Source organism: Anastrepha obliqua, chromosome 3 (assembly GCF_027943255.1).
Source record: "Anastrepha obliqua isolate idAnaObli1 chromosome 3, idAnaObli1_1.0, whole genome shotgun sequence".
Lineage (NCBI taxonomy): Eukaryota > Metazoa > Arthropoda > Insecta > Diptera > Tephritidae > Anastrepha > Anastrepha obliqua.
Window position 1 is genome coordinate 127,926,646 of NC_072894.1, and position 20,664 is coordinate 127,947,309.

Here is a 20,664-nt window from a genome sequence, read left to right on the forward strand (position 1 = left end):
GAAAGATCCTGAAAATCTGAATTTGATAAAATGTGTCGTTCTGAAGACTTAGAACCAGACGGAAAGTACTCTTCATCATCAGGTTTATTGTTATCAGTTTGATCATCAGCAATGAGTTGAACTTCCTTCAGTTCATGACCTGCAGTTGAGTCAATCATATCGTCCAAGACTACGGGGTTCTTAACAGTTGCAACATCAGCATACTTTATGTGCTTTCGAGTTTTATAATGATGACCGTTTACGTCCGTTTTACAAAAATAACAATCATCTGGTTTATGATAAGGCTGATGATGCCACATCATCGGAGAATATTGAGAAATTCGACTTTTCTGGCAAAGTTTTGATTTATATCTCTTGAATTTCAATGAAACAAACAATAAAACTTTGACGTTTTAATAAGGTTAAATTATAATAACAAACTTATTTTCTTAATCAATGTACAGTGTGGACTTTGGTACACTTGGGAGCCTTTTCATATTTCCATTGAAAAAAAAAAGTGCTATAATATGTCAGATATTTTCGTAAGTTCTAACCAGCTCTGTTGTATGCAGTACAGTGTACTCTTATGTATACATATATACTCCAATAAATATTACGTATCTATAATAACGCATCAAAACACGTCCTTATTCCCATTTAGCGTAAAGTTATACCTACATACCAAATTAGTAAAAAAAAAGAAAAAATCTTAAAACTCACACAACTCTATTAATTTTAATTCAATTACAGTCAAATAAAGCTCATTCGACGCAAAATTAAATTTACTATAACAGCAGTTTACTAAAAAAGATCCTCAATATCGGATAATATCGTAAAAATTATGTCAAAGTTGAAAAATAGAGAAAAAATAAAAAAATTCCAAATACTTCCGCCTACAGTCTCGTCAGTTGTCATTTCAGAAAAATTGTCAACACACTGTCAAAAAGGCTTGTTTTTGTTCTTTCGAACTAAAAAAGCAAATTCGAAATCGGATGAAAATTGGCGAAGTTAGGAGTGATTCTTCACATCAACCTACTGAAAAACGGTTTTATGGCCATAAAACCAGATTTTGGGGGTGTATTGGAAATTTCTCCTATACCATTTTTCTTAGTTTTATTATACCTACAAGTTGAACTAGGTCTCCATAAAAGTATAATTTCACTGTCGCACAGTGTAATGTCCTTATTCGCCCAAGCATAGCCAGCGGTGTGAGCTGTGTGTAAGTTTGTAATTATGAATGCGTAAGAAATGTAAAACTTGTTTTATGTACACTTTGTAGTCCTCAAGATGAGTTCTAATTGGAGGCGAAATATTGGCAAATAAATAATAGCAAAGAAATGCTATAAATATAAATATACATATGTATTCTAATATCTAATAAGGATTTAACTGGTTTACGAGTTCAAATTTTATGATGTAAGGTTGTTTCTGAATGGGTTCTCAGCGATGCTATTGCAGTGATGCTATTGAATTAAAAACCCCAATTAAATCAAAACCTTTGCCCAAAAAGTAGAAAATCCGGGCGCAAACTTATATGATTCGGAATTTTTGTCGTTATTGTATTGTAAAATTCCCCATATATCTTTTAGGGGTACTGGATCGCTCCGGTAACGATTGCCTATTTCTTGCCGATGTCGCGAAATTCAATTAAAAACATATAAAGATTGCAGTTAATATATAGTTAAGAGGCCTAAGTCTTTTATCCAGCACTTTTATAGGGAAATGCACTGTTATGGAGTCAGAAGAATGCAAATAAAATTAATTAACATTAAATGAAATGTGATTTGTGAGTAATACAGGGAGTATTTTCTAAAAGTGGAAAAAATTGATTAATTTCCTCCTTTTTCAAAGAAAAACGGTGCCCTGAGGAATTTATTGCCATGTAAATCTTAAAACAATTGTTTTGGGAAGCATAGAAGATGTAAACGCTTTGGGTGTGGTTGTTTTTATTAGCTCAATCTATAAAAAAAATTCAAGCATTTTAGTTCTCGATCTTTTAACTAGAAAATTTCTATAGCTCATTTGAGTCTCATTCCGATGCACATACAGTAAGTGGCTAGGTATTTTATTTCACTAAAACTTGCATCCAACAAACCAAAGTGGTATACAATTTGAAATTAAAATTAGTTTCATAAGAAACTTTGATAAAATATTAATATTAAGAGCGAAAAATAATATAAGAAAATTGCGTTACAAAGTGGTGTTGTCATATACTGAATATCCATAGTTACGAGCATCCATTTGTCAGGGCTGTGTGGAATAGAGTTCATTAACGTCAAGCATGCATCCATAGTAAAACTTGGCCCATGTCGAAAGATTCAATGCTTTAAATCTGCTAATTCTAAGACGGCTTATCCTGAGCAAAATGCGTGTTTAAGGTTGCTCATGCGTTCTCGATAGGAATTAGATCGGGACTCTGTGGACGCAAATTCAGTACGTTCATATTATTATTTTCCAAATTTTCTCGCAGTGTTTTTGCTGTGAGGATCGGCTCGTTGTCTTCTTGTGGAACAAAAATTGGCCCTGTTAACCATTTTCTTTCCGGAATGGCATTTTCTTAAAGTATTCTTTAAATGCACAGCAGCCATTATTTTTTCCTCTAAAATTACAATATTTCCTGTTTCGTGAGCCCACGATCATGCCCAGACCATTAAAGTCCGCTCAGCCGATTTGACAGTGGGCAGGGTTTTTCGGTAGGTCGACGCCATACATGCACTAACCATTAGAGTATTTTAATCTGTTCAAAGATCAAACTTTGCTAAATTATAGGCATAAAATTCACGAATTTTTTCAAGATTATTTGCATTTGGGTCTCTTGTAATCGTCTTCGTGCTATAGAAATTGAAGGTACGATTTTCCCCTGATTAATGAGCTGATATCGAATTAGATTTAAATGGATCTTCACCGAAAAATTTCTATTATGCGTTTGTCTTAGCTTTAGAGAAATCTATATTTATGGGGTTGCCATTTTTTTTGTAAGATGAGACTACATTCCAGATCAAAGTCTGAGCCTTATCGGAAAGATTTGGAATAAATATTTGGGAATGACCGTCTTGATGTAACTTAATTTCAGCAAAACGCTCCTGGTTCGGTAGCCAATTGAATTTAAGTATTTTTGCTGGGATTTAACGAACAAAAATGTACAAAAGAACTTGAGTGGTAATTCTAATTGTTTGTACTCCAAAGCTCATAGGATAAACGAGCCTTTAACAACACCTTTAAATGTAAATTTGCCTTTTTATAAATCTAAACCGATCCACCTGAACCATTTTTGAGAAAACCAGTTTTTATCAGAAAGCCAACTTATTTTTCCCCAGTCTCTTTTTGCTCTATTTCAGTTGATATACATCTATGTAAATATTGACGCTTACCCGTTTTGGTTGTTTGGCCGAGCCCCTATTTGTGGTGTGCGTCTTGATGTTTGCCACAAACGGAGGAACCTGCAGATTTAAGCCGTTTTCGAACGGCAGATGTTTTTATCAGGAGCTTTTTCATGACAGAAATCAGTCGGAGGTTTGCTATTTCCCGCCGAGGGGTGTCTGCTATTAGGAAAAATCTTTTCTATCATTTGGTGTTTCGTGTCGGGGCTTCGAGCCTGTGCACTTGTAAAGGTAGTCACGCACAACACATTCGGCTACGGTGGCCACAATGTTTGTCTAGACGTAGCGAGTGATAGGTTAATTTTATTCTTGGGGCTTACGTTGACAACTTCATTTTGTCACCTAATGCACGTACTATTTTTGCTTATGTTAAAGGGAGCGCTAAGAGAACCGCTTTTATAAAATACATTATTGGCTTAAATTTTTATTTCGTCTTGAGCCGAATAAAGATTCACAACTTTTTAAAGAACTAATGGCACTGTACACTCACACCTTGCAGGAGTTTCAAAATAAACCTGACCTTGCGACATTCCACTATAAAAGTCATTCACCCTTATGGAATTCGCCCGCGTAATTGTATACGAAACGTGAAGAACAACGAAATAGCTCAAGGACACACGAAACAGCGAAACGCAACCAAAACACCGAAACCAAAAACGGAAAACAAAAATAATCCACTCGAAATTTGGTCACTTGCACCAAAGTGCACAGCCCCAGCTGCAGCAGCAACAGCAGAAACAGAAGTAGAAGCAACAATGAAAAAAAAACATACACAATATCAGAGGCAGTAACGACGTCAGCAACAAGGAGTAGGTCGTTCATCAGCAAACAGGGAAAATTCACGGCAACCCAATTTCGATTTCGATGCGATGCGATGCGATGCGATGGCTAGAAGGCAACAACACGTTGAAAGGCTACAAGGCTGCAATGAAAGTACATTGCACATTGCAAGGATGCAAGGCCGACGACACGACGGCCACGACGAGAATACCGGTAATATGTATAAGTGCAGTGGGGTTATTAGAACAGAGGCCGGCCCTGTCACGCAGTGCCAAATTACATCAAAACTGGCGAATACTTGTAGAAGGCGAGTAGCTGGTATATCCTGGAGAAGGCAGCGCCTGAACTGCATCAACAGCAGCATCCCCACCATACGTGCTTACGAGCACACACATATTTCCGCCAAATCTGCATACTCAGTTGTATACTCGTATATGCGTGCAACGCAACAGCCTCCAATAAACATCCACCAAGTGAAGTTAGCCATCCAGGAGTTGCAACTGCGCTCGCGACCTCCAAGGCCAATCGACGACGAAACCAGGCTACGACGCCGACGCCGACACGACGACGACGACAACGACGGTGGACAGAATGACGCGAAAAACGCCCACAACAACCCATCATCCAGCGACCAGGGCCCGTGAAAGAGGCCATTGAATGTGCAAGTGTGTTTTTATATGTACTTGTATATGTATGATAAAAAGTTTGGAGTACGAGAGTGTGTGCGAATGTGTTAACCACAGAGGTAAATGCACTCGCCACGACAAACTTGCCAGTAACGGAAGAATGCAATATGCGAACGCGGCAGTTGCGTCTGCAAGGATGGGAATGTGGACATGTAGATGTACCAATCCGAACATACCTATACACAGGCGTTATGCACTTATACAATGATACAATGATAGTAACATAGACACGACGTAAAGTGCAATGTGCATAAAATGTTCCCGTAACGTATCAACGCAAAAACCGACTATTTGCGAGGGCAATGCAACAGAGACGATGACGTGGCAGATTCAGCGACGATTGGAATGGCGTTGTCAGCCACTACGATGGCTACTTCTTGCTCGTGTTTGTAGCAATGGGTTGTGCGGTGCTGCTTGGTGTGGCTAAATTGGCTTTGATGACGCAGATGCAATTGCCGACGATGCTGATGACGAGACGGAGGCTGAGATAGAGTACGTGTGTACGAGGAACTCGTTATTGCTCACACACAATTTTCTGAAAAAAATATAAGCACATCTGTAATACATTTTGCGTGTATTCACGTGCATCTCAATGCGGAAGCGTACACTTTTACAAACTTGCAGCAATATTGCTGGGTTGAGAGCATCGTGCAAGTGCGTTCGCATGGAGTTTTGCGACTACAGAAAATAAACAATTAAATGTTTTGTTGGAGCAACAGTGGACTACTTTAACTATTGGGTTGTCATTTGATCAATTATATAGATTTATTCTACTACTATTATTGCAGTTTTTAGAGAGTCCAACTCATAGATAAGACCGCAGAAGATGTTGCACTTTTTTGTGCCCAGTCGCTTGATCTAGCACCCGGCTGCCTAATGCCGCAACAGTTCGTTAACGAACACTGTAGACCTAAATGGAACCTTAAACTAAATATTATATATCAGCTAGACTCACTAACGCCCGTCAACTAGATTTTCGATCATTTGTCTTGAAATTTAGTATTTTAATCCTAAAGCCTAACTGTGTTAATTTCATAGTCGAAATGAAGCGAAAAACTGGTCAGAACATTTCACTTGGCCTAATATTATAAACTCACTCCCCAAAAAATAAAGTTATTGTGGGTGAAACGGTTTCAGCTTTGCGCTTCGTAAATATGTAGGTACATGAACGAGTGCAATAGATAAATATTTCTGTATACTAATTCGGAAACAGAAATCACTGTGCGACAGTTACTTCCACGAACATTGAACGCTCGCACGACAACGTTGGCGGCACACTGAAATGCATTGCAGCGTGGTTGCATGTGGCAGATGCATGCCAAATGGACCACCTCTCCATCCTCTCAAATACCATTTCCCCACTTTGCGTTGCATTGCTTGGTCACATGGCATTCAGAGGCCATCAGAGATAAACGAAGAGGCCGTTTGCGCTAACATGCGAAGTGTTTGACTCTGGAGTTTGTTGGACCGAGTAAACTCCCCTGGTTGTTCCCATTTACTACACTGTTGTCCTTGACCGTGATGCTGAACATTTGGCGATGGCGATGGCGATGGCGATGGCGATGGCGATGGTGCTGCTGTTTCTGTTGCTTTACTGTTTATGGTTGTGGTTGTGGTTGTGTAGACGCGGCGGACACGACGGTCGTATGCAGTGGCAATGGCGATACTAATGTGGTTGTTGGGATTCATTTGTCATGCAAGTAAATTTACTCGTGCTAGGCGGTGTTGCAAACATCCTTGAGTACGCCTGCTACGTTGCCGCTGCTTTTGCTGTCATTGTGGATGATGACGTTGGGTGTTGGGTGTGGGGTGTTGGGTATTTGGTGTTGCGGAGGAAGGCATTGTCCCTAATAGGTGTTGCACAGTTGGTGTAGTATTATTGGTGTTGATATTTGTTGCATTTGTAGCAATTCGTATCAAGGCCACGCGATTCAAGCATCCACGAGACGACGAAAGTGAAATTTCACTTCAAAGCACACTTTGTGCCAATTTCATTCATACACAGCCACATATATGTATACGTATATAGAAATTTGAAAGCATATTTATACTTATATTTTGTTAAGACTTTCATGATCACTTCTATGCAAGTATTTATGTTCGAACTACAGCTTGCTCTCCTTAAGGCAAAGGGTAATTCAAGGTGGATCTCAACTATCTTCTAACATATAGTACATCGTTGACTTATACACAGATAGATAATTATAAGCAGATAGATAGATATATTTTTAAATAGATAAGAGTCTGCTATTAAAATGGATCCCTTTGCTCTTAGAGTTTTGCATTTAATGTTTTATTAAACATTTTTCGTAATGAATTACGTAGAATGCCTTCAGGTCCAAAATTCATTTGAAATCAGTGGCAAGCCATAGATAGTAAGGATGAAAAATTACTGTAAAACATTTCGAAGGGAACAATACAATTCGTACTGAGTTAGGAAGGAATAGAACAAGCGATGAAATACACAGACGCAAATTTATATACGAGTATGTGTAGGTTTTGCAAAGGCAAGAGAGCATGCAAAGAAAGCCAAGTATTATACAAACACGAGAGAGAATTTCATAATCGCAGAACGACTGCGAACAAAATTCGGTAACTGTGAGAATAGTAATTAATTAAATTTGTATTTAACTGTGGCTGATTAGTTTACAGACACAAAGTTCAAGCTCACATTTATCCCTAAAGTTATTTAATATATGAAAAACATATTGCTATGGCGTATATTCAGTAGTAAGTTTCGTTTCACTGACTTCTAAGTTTACGTCAATCAGGCATACACACACATGCAAACGGCCAGGGGAAATTGATGAAAACAATTAAATGCAAAACTAAGTGATGCCTGTGTTATATATTTATGGTTTGTATTGTGTGTATATGCAGATATAAATTAGTGAATCTCCTACCATTTTCTCTCTTCTTCGCATACAACAAACGACTTCAACTTGTTCACACTGAATTTATAAAATTTCTCTTTTTGTTTTATGTCTCTCTCTCTCTTTGTGTGGCTCTTTTTGTTCGGAATATGCTTTCGGCTGAGTAGCTTATTGAGGGCGGTTGTCCTCCTCCGATTTCATGCGTGCTCGCCAATTGAAAACGGCAAACCAATTTTCCGATGCCCCAAGCTTCCAGTTCCATACGTGCGCCGCACGTCGTTAGTTGCTGTTGCTTCGGTTGGAACAAGCAAGACGTGTGTGTGTGTGTAGGTGTTTTGGCATTTTTTTATTCGTTAATGGCAAATGGATTTCCGTTTCGCGAAACGGGGTCTATATCAAAAAGGATAACAACAATAAAGGTTAAAAAAGAGAACGAAGAGTAGTAAGGAAGGTTCCACATCGCGACAGCCCGACGAATGCAACGGTGGCTTATATTGTCTATACAGTGGCAATGGGGCACATTGAAGTAAAATAGCCTCAGTTTGCACAAGTGTAGCGGCGGTTACGTTAAGAATATCGGCGGGGCAGAAACTTATGCATATTTGTATCACAGTCAAAAGGGTCACATGAGTGATATCCCAACACACTCCATTAACCATTTACCGAGCAATTTCTGCCGTGCCTATCGATTTGCAGGTTTGTGGGTGCATTTCGGATACAACACTGCTGTGCTGTTGGCCACCTTCGCTCTTCGCTTAAAAAGTGCAATGTTACTTCCCGAGTGGTTGTTTGTGGTGTTGGAGGCCGTTTTATTTGTTTGCATCGGCATTGCTACAATTCGTATGAAACGTTTGCTAAAGGCAAGAGGATTTACTAAGAAAAAAATACCATTAAAAATAGTAGCAAAGTTTTGGCCACGTAAATTTACGCAAATATTGCCGACGAAAACCGTACAAAAAACAATTATAAAAACCTGTTAAAAAAGAGAGTAAATGAACGTAGTGCATTAAAAGAGGTGGCAAGAAGGCAAAGAAATTTAAAAATTGCTGATAAGTACAGGAAGGGGAACAGTGAAATAGACGATAGTAAAAAAAATATTCAAGGAAAAAGTGCAACGAAAATTTAGCCACTAAAAAGAAATATTATTTTTCAAGGCTGAAGTGAAAAATACAGCAAAAGCTAAAGCTGAACGGCATTTCTTAATTACAAACATACACACATAAGGGGGAAAAGCTAGAATTCGCTTTAATTCCTGGCTACTTACATCACACACAATGACGACTTGCTGCTTCACTGGCTTAGCGCTCAAAGTCTCATCTACAGGTTCGTGCAGTGCTTTGTGTGAAGTAGCTGTCCCACCTGGAGCAAGTGTGCGGTTCAAGGTTGGTTAAATAACCACTTCAATTGCAAATTTTTTGTTTTTGTTTTTGTTTTTTTTTTTTACCAAACGAATTATACGATTGTTTTCCTTTTTTGGTTTGTTGTGGAAAAATCGATATTTCTTTGGGATTTTTCCTTTTAAAATCATGCATATGTATGCACGTATATATATAACTATATGTTAATATGTGTTAATTTTTTACACTCTTCAAGTAAATATATTTGCTCAGAATTAGGCAAGATTGTGTTTGACAATATTTGAAAAAAAGTTGCACTTCGGTATTTAATATTTACGCTGAGTTTTGCAGTTATAAATACTCGGTCTTGCCTCGTATTTTCACTTGCTGTAAGTGTGGGTATATGGCTAAAGAAACTAATTCTAGCTTCCAACTCATGCCATATCATAACTATCGGCAAACCAAGTGGTTCTTCCCTTATCAGTGCGACATTTTCAAACCCTTAGTAGCAGTCTTGCGCGTCATGCCCTGCGCCTCAACTCTGCTTATTCTCTTTACTGAGCTAGAGAGCCTCCCTGATTGTTTCTTTATTCATTTCATAGAAATGCTGCTTCTTTTGATTGGTGCATTTTTCGTGTTTGCCAAAAAGCCACATGATTCCATTGTCACATCTTGTCAACTGCATATGAACGAGAGTGTTTTTTTGTTTTGCTTTGACGTCATCTTGAGTATTACAAACTTCTCAAAGTTTGTTTTTAGTGGGATAGATCAAACTAATATAAATACTTATTTTTGAGTTATCCGAAAAAATTTCAAAACTTTCAAATAGAAGTGCGACCTTTTCAACTCTTTGCGCAGAACGAAAGTGTATTGTTTATGTATGTAAATATAGCTGGTTAGTGAAAAAATGTCATACTTAAGTATATAGAAAGACACTAGCTACCCTTTTATATTGTGTAAAAAATGCGTGGCGACGTCTATTAGCTGTATATAATTAGATGGAAATATGTCTTTTCTTTTACAATTTAAATAGAAGACTTTGAATCCGCTTTTTTAGAGTTTTTTTTTATCTTTTGAGTTATGACGTTCTTCCAGCAAACGAGAGATTGTAATATATATTTGGCACGAGCGGCCAAAAATAAATTGTATGTGAAAATTCTTGAAAATTTCTATAGGTCCCTCAAAGAAGAAGAAAATATAGACGATCAATGATAGCAAATTCTAGCTATTCCAGTTCTCTAATTCAGTTCTTTAATTTCAGAAATTTTCAGAATTTTAAATTGTAGTTCACCACCGTTTTTGATTTTCAACATGCAACTAGGAAAATCCTTTTTTAGGATGAACAAATTTGAAAATACCCGTAATATGAAAATTTAATATGCCATCACTCCTATATACAGACGCGTCTGCGTCTTTTGTAAATATCCTTCACTGCTCTCCATTTTTCATTGCTAACATTTCATCTGACCAGACCCAAAAAATAGGTATTTGTAAGTATTGAATACATCGTATTGTCTCTCTATTACACTACTTTCGAAATTACCGGCAAGCACTTGTACATATGTAAGCACAACACATCTACACATACTATCGCGCGCTTCTCGAAAAGCGACCCAATTCAAAAAAAAAAATATATATTATATATAATAATATTTTATTTAAATATTAACGCCATCTCATTAGAAAAAATTATGTCTTTATTTTTGTAAATAGGAATACTTACTTACTTACTTAGGTGGCCATAACAACCCGTTACCGAGTTACGGCCGATCTCACTAGCTCTCTCCAGGCGCCTCTGCTCCGCGCGCGCCTTCTCCAATTCTGTACACCAAGCGAGCATAGGGTTTCCTCTACCTGATCTTTCCACCGGAGCAATGGTCTTCCTCTACGTCGGCTTCTTCATCCATACGCATGACATGCCCTAGCCAACGCAGGCGTTGGATGGCGATGCGTTGAACTACGTCAATGTCGGCGTAGAGCTCATACAGCTCGTGGTTCATTCTTGAACGGTAGTCTTCGCCAACGCGCACAGGACCGAAGATCTTACGAAGAACTTTTCTCTCGAACACCCCAAGAGCGGCTGCATCGCTTTGTGACACTACCCATGCCTCTGCGCCATAAAGCAACACGGGTATGATGAGCGTCTTGTAAAGTGTCAGTTTGGTCATGCGAGAGAGGGCTCGACTACTCAATTGCTTACTTAGCCCATAGTAACACCTATTAGCAAGAGTGATTCTCCTTTTGATCTCCAGGCTGATATCGTTGTTGCTGTTAACGGCGGTGCCAAGATAAATAAATTCTGGCACAACTTCGAAAGTATAGTTGTCCGCAATGACGTGCGTTCCTACACGCCATGTGTTCCGCGTTGTAGACAGCATATACTTTGTTTTACCCTCGTTCACCGCCAGACCCACTCGTGATGATTCCTTCTCGATAGCAGAAAACGTAGCCGTGACATCTCGCTTACAACGGCCGATAATGTAAATAGGAATAGTAAATTAAAAAGTTCAAGTGATTTTCTTGGTATCCTGATTTTTAGACAAACACCCGAAACACCTTAAGTCAAACTGGAGTTGGTATTCATATTTCTGGCTTTGGGCACTTCTAGTGTTAGTGGGCGCTGTTTGTTGTTTCTATTGGAAATTTTAACATATTTGAACATAGCACACTCAGAAAAAATTTGTTAAAAATGTTTAAAAATTCATCTCGACAAGATAGGGAATTATATAAACCGAGTACATTTTCGTGCGAGTATTTTTTCCAAGTATTCGATTAATAGGACAACAATGCTTTTTTTAATCTTTTCATTGGGGGGATTTTTAAGTGGCGGGTCCCAAACCCAGCGCACAACCAGATATCCTGGAATGCTTCGCCTTCTCACGTTAGCTCACTCCTGAACGGGTGTTTGAAAGCTGCCCAGGGGATACGTGGGCTAATCCCGGACGTTGTGAGCTGCTTGAACCATATGCAGAAGAATCGTTCTGGCCACTCCCAAGTGAATGGCGATTAGTAATTTTCCCCACTTGCGTGGGCTTCTACATATGGAACTATCCTGGTGAACGAGGACAAAACGAAGTACCTCCTGTCATCAAACAAACAGTCGGCGCACTCGCGTATCAGCACCCACGTCACTGGTGACAGTTGTAATTTCAAGGTTGTAAAAGACTTCATGTATTTAGGAACTAGCATTAACACCGATAACAATCGCAGCCAGGAAACCCAACGTAGAATCTCTCTTGCCAACAAGTGCTATTTTGGACTAAGTAGGCAATTGAGCAGTAAAGTCCTCTCTCGACGAACAAAACTAACACTCTACAGGGCTCTCATCGTGCACGTCTTTACGTATGACGCAGAAGCGTGGGCGATGACAACATTCGATGAAACGACGCTTGAAGTGTTTGAGAGAAAGATTCTGCTCAAGGTTTTTGGACCTTTGCACATTTGCAACGGCGAATATCACAGGCGATGGAACGATAAGCTGTATGAACTTTACGACGACATAAACATAGCGTAAGATCCAGCAGCTACGCTGGCTGGGTCATGTCGTCCGAGTGGATACAAACGCTCCGGCTCTGAAAGTATTTGATGCGGTACCAGCTGGTGGTAGCAGAGGAAGAGGAAGGCCTCCTCTGCGTTGGAAAGATCTGATGGAGAGGGCTTGGCTTCACTTGGTGTGCCCAACTGGTGCCGGTTAGCACGAGAAAGAAACGACTGACGCGCTTTGTTAAACTCGGCCAAAATCGCGTAAGCGGTTATATCGCCAATTAAGAAGAAGAAGAAGGACAACAATGCATCGATAAACTAAAATTGTCATACGGCGAGCTAATACCATCCTTTAGCACTGTAAATAATGCTGCAACAAATTTGCTCGTCGTCGCTGTTCGCTCACCGACGCATTCCGGCAAGATCGTCTAAAATCAGTTGTCATGTGAGATACCGCGAGAGTGGGCAGAGTGCTTCGAAAATTGGTTCAAACGAATGCAAAAGTATACTGGTCATCATTGAAAAACAATACAAACTTGTATGCCACATTAAAGTTTGAGCTTTTCTGTATTAAACGATTTATAGCAAGATTTTGTAAAAAATTATTTTTTGGTATATTTTGCCTCTTAAATCCTTACCTAAACCTCTGTTAGGAGTATTTTTGGCTCCAACTCATTTAGATCCGACTTAATAATTGTTGAGATTGGAAAAACCACGCCCATTGTTTTATATACGGTTTTTTATGAGAAACATTTTCCATAGCAGAAATTCACTCGGAGGTTTGCCATTGTTACGCTATTAGAAAAAACTGCTTCTAACATTGTAAAAACTGCATTATCATTTCGAACACTACCGAACGGTAGTCACGCACCAACCCACCGCTGAAGCATGTGGTTTGCTAAGACCTGTTTTCGTATTGATTTCACCCAAAGGGCTGATACAATCATTTAAAACCCTATTTCTATCATTAGACTGTCTCCTCAATTCTTTACTGTATCGTTAAAATGACGAAATCCTAATAGTTTGCCTTTCATTCTGCGCATGCAAAACATTCCATTCAAATTTCACATATTATTTTATTGCTAACAAAACTGCATTTCACTAGCTTGGGGTTGGAATTAATATACATATAAGTACATAGTTCTGATGAATAAAATAAGGAACCGCCTCAAAAAATACTGTTAGTATTTTTTATTAAAAAAGAGGTTGTCTCTAAAGTCGGTTTACTGACGATAGTTTAACGTGATAACGTCATAAGAAAATACTGATTGAATGGTTGCATTTTTCAAAAGAAAATTTTAATTTTATTTGTTTGATAGATATTTTGTATGGATATAGAGAAGGAGTTAACATTAACATAACATAATATACTTTAACCTAACATAACATAACATAACATAACATAACATAACATAACATAACATAACATAACATAACATAGCATAACATAGCATAACATAACATAACATAACATAACATAACATAACATAACATAACATAACATAACATAACATAACATAACATAACATAACATAACATAACATAACATAACATAACATAACATAACATAACATAACATAACATAACATAACATAACATAACATAACATAACATAACATAACATAACATAACATAACATAACATAACATAACATAACATAACATAACATAACATAACATAACATAACATAACATAACATAACATAACATAGCATAACATAGCATAACATAGCATAACATAACATAACATAACATAACATAACATAACATAACATAACATAACATAACATAACATAACATAACATAACATAACATAACATAACATAACATAACATAACATAACATAACATAGCATAACATAGCATAACATAACATAACATAACATAACATAACATAACATAACATAACATAACATAACATAACATAACATAACATAACATAACATAACATAACATAACATAACATAACATAGCATAACATAACATAACATAGCATAACATAGCATAACATAACATAACATAACATAACATAACATAACATAACATAACATAACAGAACATAACATAACATAACATAACATAACATAACATAACATAACATAACATAACATAACATAACATAACATAACATAACATAACATAACATAACATAACATAACATAACATAACATAACATAACATAACATAACATAACATAACATAACATAACATAACATAACATAACATAACATAACATAACATAACATAACATAACATAACATAACATAACATAACATAACATAACATAACATAACATAACATAACATAACATAACATAACATAACATAACATAACATAACATAACATAACATAACATAACATAACATAACATAACATAACATAACATAACATAACATAACATAACATAACATAACTTAACATAACATAACATAACATAACATAACATAACATAACATAACATAACATAACATAACATAACATAACATGACATAACATAACATAACATAACATATAACATAACATATAACATAACATAACATGCTGTTCAAGCAAGGTAACGACGCATGAGCAAGATAACGACGCATTTTTTGGTGCGTGCAGCCGGCTACATAGAATTATAAGACGTTATCACGTCAAAAAATAATAATAACATTAAAACAACAGGTATTATTAACAAACTTGGTTTTATTTTAAATTCTTCACGTAAATCAAATTAATAAAAATCAATAAGAAGGCATAAGCAAATACAAATACGTGAATTTATATATGTACATATGCGCATATACATACACATATACGCTCACTTAAGTAGGAGAGAGCAAGATGTCGAACGTTGCCGTTCGTTTGCTTTGTTTGCTTTGTCGTTCGTTCCGCGCTTTCGCTTGCAGTTCATTCAAGGTAACGGCAATGAGCAAGGTAACACTAATGAGCAAGGTAACGACACATTTTTTCGTGCGTGCAGCCTGTTAAATCGAATTATAAGACGTTATCACGTCAAAAACCAGAATAGTATTTGCAATAAAAACGGTTTTTGTTGCTGTAGTAGAGTATGTACTAAGTGTAATAAAAAAAGGATTATTTTTTTATTCAAATACTTTATTAGAAAAAGTTGCTTAGATTGCGAACAATGCGATACAAGTAAGATGTGCATGTAAAAATAATATTTTCTGTTTAGAAGGAAAGTTTGTTGTAGATCAAGGTTGCGCAAAATCAGTCATCCAATCTTGGTTTTGAATAACTTTTTTACTGAGTAAAAAAACTGATTTTGAGCGATGGAAATCTTGTTTGAGCTACACACGTTCTAATGCTTGTCTGTTTGCATTCTGCAGCTGTCTAGTCCACAAGACGCAATTTGAAAAAATTATACATCTTCCGTAGGGTGATGAACTTTTGCGCCACCTTGTACTTAAGGGGTAACACCACTGTACACGCGTAAAATAAACACGATTTTTAAAGAATTTTTTTGTATAGAAGGAAAGGGGAAACAATCACTCTGATTTGGGAAATTATTACTTATATACTAAAATACAAAACTACAAAGTTTGATCGAAAAATTTTACAAAATGGCGGCACTGGAGACATTTTTGTAATGTGGTTTCTCTTGAAGGAGCTCCGCGGCACGCAGCACAGAGGGTGCAAATTTTAATCTGGGACAAAGAAACATTTTTTTTTCTTAATCTAGATAAGAATAGCTAGAGAAACACGTAGGGGATTTAAAAAATATTTATTTTTGTGGAATTAGCAAGCATTTGAAGAAAAAAACTCTAAAAAAACGGCACTTAAATAATAATAACAATCGTTTAAATTAATCTATCGAAAATCCCCTACGCTCTTCTCTTAAGAAGGTTATTATACAGACGTAGTGAAAAACCTGATTAAAAATATTTAAAATTGCTTGAGTTATGCTGCGTGCCAATTTCAGAAAACGTGTTTTGAGAAAAACGCGTTTAAAGTTTGGAAATTTGGAGAAGTCGTTAGGTAGCAGTCACTAACGCTTGGTTAAAAGCTTAAAATATTTATGAAATAGACTTCGGTAACGCATAAAACTTTTTGTTCTGTATTTTAAAAGGTTTAAAGAATTTTTTAAGCTTATAAAAAAAAAATCAATTTTTTGAAATTTCTACAGTGGTGTTACCCCTTAAGTATGTAGGCATGTATTTTTTTGTCGTATTTTGATGCTTGACATGATTTCTTTTTGAACCACGCATTTGTCAATTATTTTTTTTAGATTTCTCTTCAATTGGCACTGAGACTTTTATTCCACAAAGAAGGTATTTGGAAGGCATTTACCGTTCAACAGCAAAGTCGCAAAGATTTTTTAGAGTTAGAAAGAAATATCGGTATCTTTAGAACGCAATGAACTTTACACCGTTCGGAAGCCCCTTTCCCGGTACAACCACTATTCCTGGGTTGCCACAGTTTACAACAACAGCGGCGCCACTAGTATCTACCGTGACGTCGGCGGCAGCAGTTGCAACTGTTACTGCACAACCCGGCACTCAGCAGCAAGACACTGCCTCCACAAGTGCTCGTTACCAACAACAGCAACAACAACAAGCTGCCGCCAACGTCAGTATGACACACTTCAATCAGCCAACCATACCGATCGCTACTGGTGCGACCGTCACCGCTATACAAGCAAAGTTTCGCACAACGGTCGACGATCCACAGGGAGATAAGTATAATGGGCACTTGGTAACCATAGAGACAGCTGGGGCAAATGGCACACAGCAGCAACAACAGTCACAATATACTAACATACCAGCTTACGGTACACAGCAGACGGAAGATAAGCGCTTGATAACTGCGGCAATTGCATACCCACAAAATACGATTACCGCCTCAACGCCGACAGCAGCAGCAGTTGTTGCGGGAACGAGCACCACGCAACAACAGCAACAGCAACAGCAATTACAAGGGCAACAACAGCAGGTGTCGGCGCCGCAGGAATTAACGCAGGACTTGTGTAACGCAATTTTGCAACAACAAGGTGTGGATACAAAGCTTGGTGAGTTAAAATTGGGACAGAACTAAAATTGGTTGATTAAAAGATTTGCAATAAGAATGAAAAATTTAATATTCAATAGATATACTTATACGCATTTAGTGCCGGATCGAAAAAACTATGAATTTAGAGGAGGTTTGATAGGCCTAACCAACAAATGCCTTATATGTATGCGTTTTATATATGTATACATATACATACATGTTGGTAGAACATTTTGGTAGTAGAGGCTTACGTCCAGTACAGTGACTACCAGTCATATTTTCCAATCATATGCAGTAATTAATTTCACTTCCAAGAGTTCAAAAGTTCACTAAGGATTTGAAAAACTCGCAGACAAAATTTGAAACCGACAAATTGTGAATTCGTAATTTCTTTTTGTAGACTAATGTAATGATTAAGATTAATAATTCTTTTCTTTGCCTATATATTTCTGTAGTTCTACAAAATACCTCATGGCAATCGCTAACACCAGGTACCACAGTAGCTGATTACCTCTCCCATCTTCCAGCCAACACGCTGCCATTGTCGCTACATCATTTCCTCAAGTATTCAGCGGAGACGATAAAAAAAGAAAATCAAGGCGTAGTAAGTATGCTTTACAAACATATGGAATATTTTAAGAGGCCCAGTAGTTGATAAAAGAGAGATGTTCTTGGGCCAACATGTTTTACAGGTACAAACGGGACCACCCATTGGCATCAATACGATAGGCGGGACAACAACCATTACAATACCTCAACAGCAAACGACAGCACAAATACAACAACAACAACAAACACAACAACAACACCAGCAACAAGGAGCGTCAACGGTACATCTGCAAACAAACGCATCGTCCAGTGGCGCAATTGTAGTAGCTTCAACGTCTGCAGCTGCCAACGCAACTTCAACGTCGAAAAAGAAGAAGCGCAAAAAGCGTCCGAAGGACCGAAAACCGAAATTGCGGCCCGGAGAAATTCGGTTAACAACAGCACTAGACGGAAGTCCATTATACCTGTGTCCCGAATGCCAGGTCGCATATCCTGAGCCCGATTTACTCGAGATCCATTTGGTTGGACACAATCTTGAGAGACGCTACATTTGCGACATTTGCCAAGCGGCCTTGAAGCGCAAAGACCACCTCACGCGTCACAAACAATCGCACAACCCAGAAAGGCCATATATATGTACCGTCTGTCTGAAAGCGTTCAAACGGAAAGAACAACTGAGTCTGCACTTTGTGATACACTCGGGAGAGAAGCGACATTTGTGTCACGAGTGCGGCAAGGGTTTCTATCGCAAAGATCACCTACGCAAGCACACACGTTCTCACATAGCCCGCCGGGTAAAGGCTGAACTCAGCATGCAGAACGAGAGCGAGCATGGGACAAGCATGTTGCAGCCTGTCACGGTGACGACAATCGCTGAGGTTCAACAACAACAACAGCAGCAGCAGCAGCAACAACAACAATCCACAAATCCGGTGCAACAGCAGCAGGCTAGTGCGCAACAGCAGAGCACTCAACAGCAACAGCAGCAGCAGCAGCAGCAGCTTCAGCAGCAAATGCATACACAGCAAATGCAACATGTTGTTGTCACACAGCAGCAACAACAACAGCAGCAGCAACAACAACAACAGCAAATGCTTAATTAGCCCAGTGGCGGCAATGATTTTTGTAAAGTCAGTTGAAATTCAAAATCAATCATCAATATTTGGTGGAAGCTAAATCTGTAAGGAGTCAGGTGGAACAACACATACGACACGTCCCGCACTTTCTAAATTTTTAATTTTTAATGTTACTCCTAATTATAAATATTTGAGTTGTTTGGAATGCATTTGAATCTTTTGGTTTTTATTTTTATTACCTGCTTGCATATGTATGCATATAACAGATATTTCAGGGCACAGTATCCCTTTGCTCTGCTGTGCCTAGTACATCTACATACATATATACATACATGGAATTAATATTATTATTTTACTAAAACATATTATATTTCGTTTAAAACTTCAAAACATTGAATTGCCCTTTGCTAAAATCTGCCCACAAACAAAATAAACATTCATCAAATGGTTCAAAACGGTGAAGAAAGAAATTCGCAATACTTTAGGCCGAGAATGACTTATGCAAATAATGATAAATATCATACGCCGCCGAAAAAATAACTAAGACTACATAGGAATAAAACATTTACATACTGAATGAAGCAACGGCTTAGACTAAACTTTGCCGTAAAAATGGAGCACGTCGCGTTTATCTATAAGTATGTATATATGTATATATAGATCACGCCTCACAAGCATATGCAGAACGTATGTATGTATTTAATACACATATACAAATTATAATATGGCAAGTTTTTAATTCATTGTTCTTGAACTATAAATTACAAATTAATGGCATATAATATTAGAAGCGTTTGTATGTGAAGTTCAAAAGAGAAACTAAAAAATTAAAGAGAAATACAAAAAACAAATTTAGCTGGTAAGTCCGTAGTATGATGAATAAAGAAAATATATATAGTATTTTTGTATGTTTGATGAGAAAAAAGACAACCAAGCTAAAGAAAAATAATAATTGTAAATTATAGCATAAAACTAGAGTACTCGATTTTAAAATGTAAGCGTGTTTTTGTTTATAATTTATACACATAAAATATAGTCATGTAGTACACAAAGCCCCTTCTCAATCATCCATGCATGTATGAATGTTGGCACAATATTCCTACAATAATGGCATTGTAAAAAGTGTGCATAATTCTATAAAATTTTTCATTTTCTATTTTCTTATTGTACAAAAAGTAAATAAAGGAAACCAATATTTTAATAATACAAGTTTATGAGTAGATAATTTAGCGTAATTAATTTATTTTATAATCACGACTAGCTGAAGATACCCGGCGAGAGGCACTGCAGGATGTGATAGCATTTGGCAATAATAAAGAGACTAGTCTATTCCTCTAACTTCAGCTGAAATAGTAGTTTCGGAAAAAATTTAGAGCTGCCTCCACTTCGAGGCTTGTCCACAACCAATCTCACTGCAGTCAGCAAATGGTTTTCTATTCTTGCTTGTGGAGGCCAAATCTTCATTACCTGCAGATATTAAAATTTTTGAATTTTCATTTTCGTTTTATCAGACGCAGTAATAGGCGATTAGTCG

General features: G+C 37.3%; 1 protein-coding gene across 4 annotated transcripts; it reads left to right on the forward strand.

Moving 5' to 3' along the window:
- Positions 1 to 8,022: 8,022 nt before the first annotated feature.
- On the forward strand, positions 8,023 to 20,309 carry LOC129241662 (putative mediator of RNA polymerase II transcription subunit 26). 4 transcript variants are annotated; one of them, XM_054878115.1, is made up of 4 exons: positions 8,023 to 9,080; positions 16,745 to 17,524; positions 17,961 to 18,109; positions 18,198 to 20,309. In XM_054878115.1, the coding sequence occupies exons 2-4, from the start codon at positions 16,873 to 16,875 to the stop codon at positions 19,155 to 19,157; spliced, it is 1,761 nt and encodes a 586-aa protein (XP_054734090.1). In that variant the 5' UTR covers positions 8,023 to 9,080; positions 16,745 to 16,872; the 3' UTR covers positions 19,158 to 20,309. The 4 variants fall into 4 exon arrangements, with proteins under 4 accessions (XP_054734090.1, XP_054734092.1, XP_054734091.1 ...); XM_054878117.1 differs by having other exon boundaries at positions 18,033 to 18,109; XM_054878116.1 differs by having other exon boundaries at positions 16,745 to 17,506.
- The last annotated feature ends 355 nt before the right edge of the window (positions 20,310 to 20,664 follow it).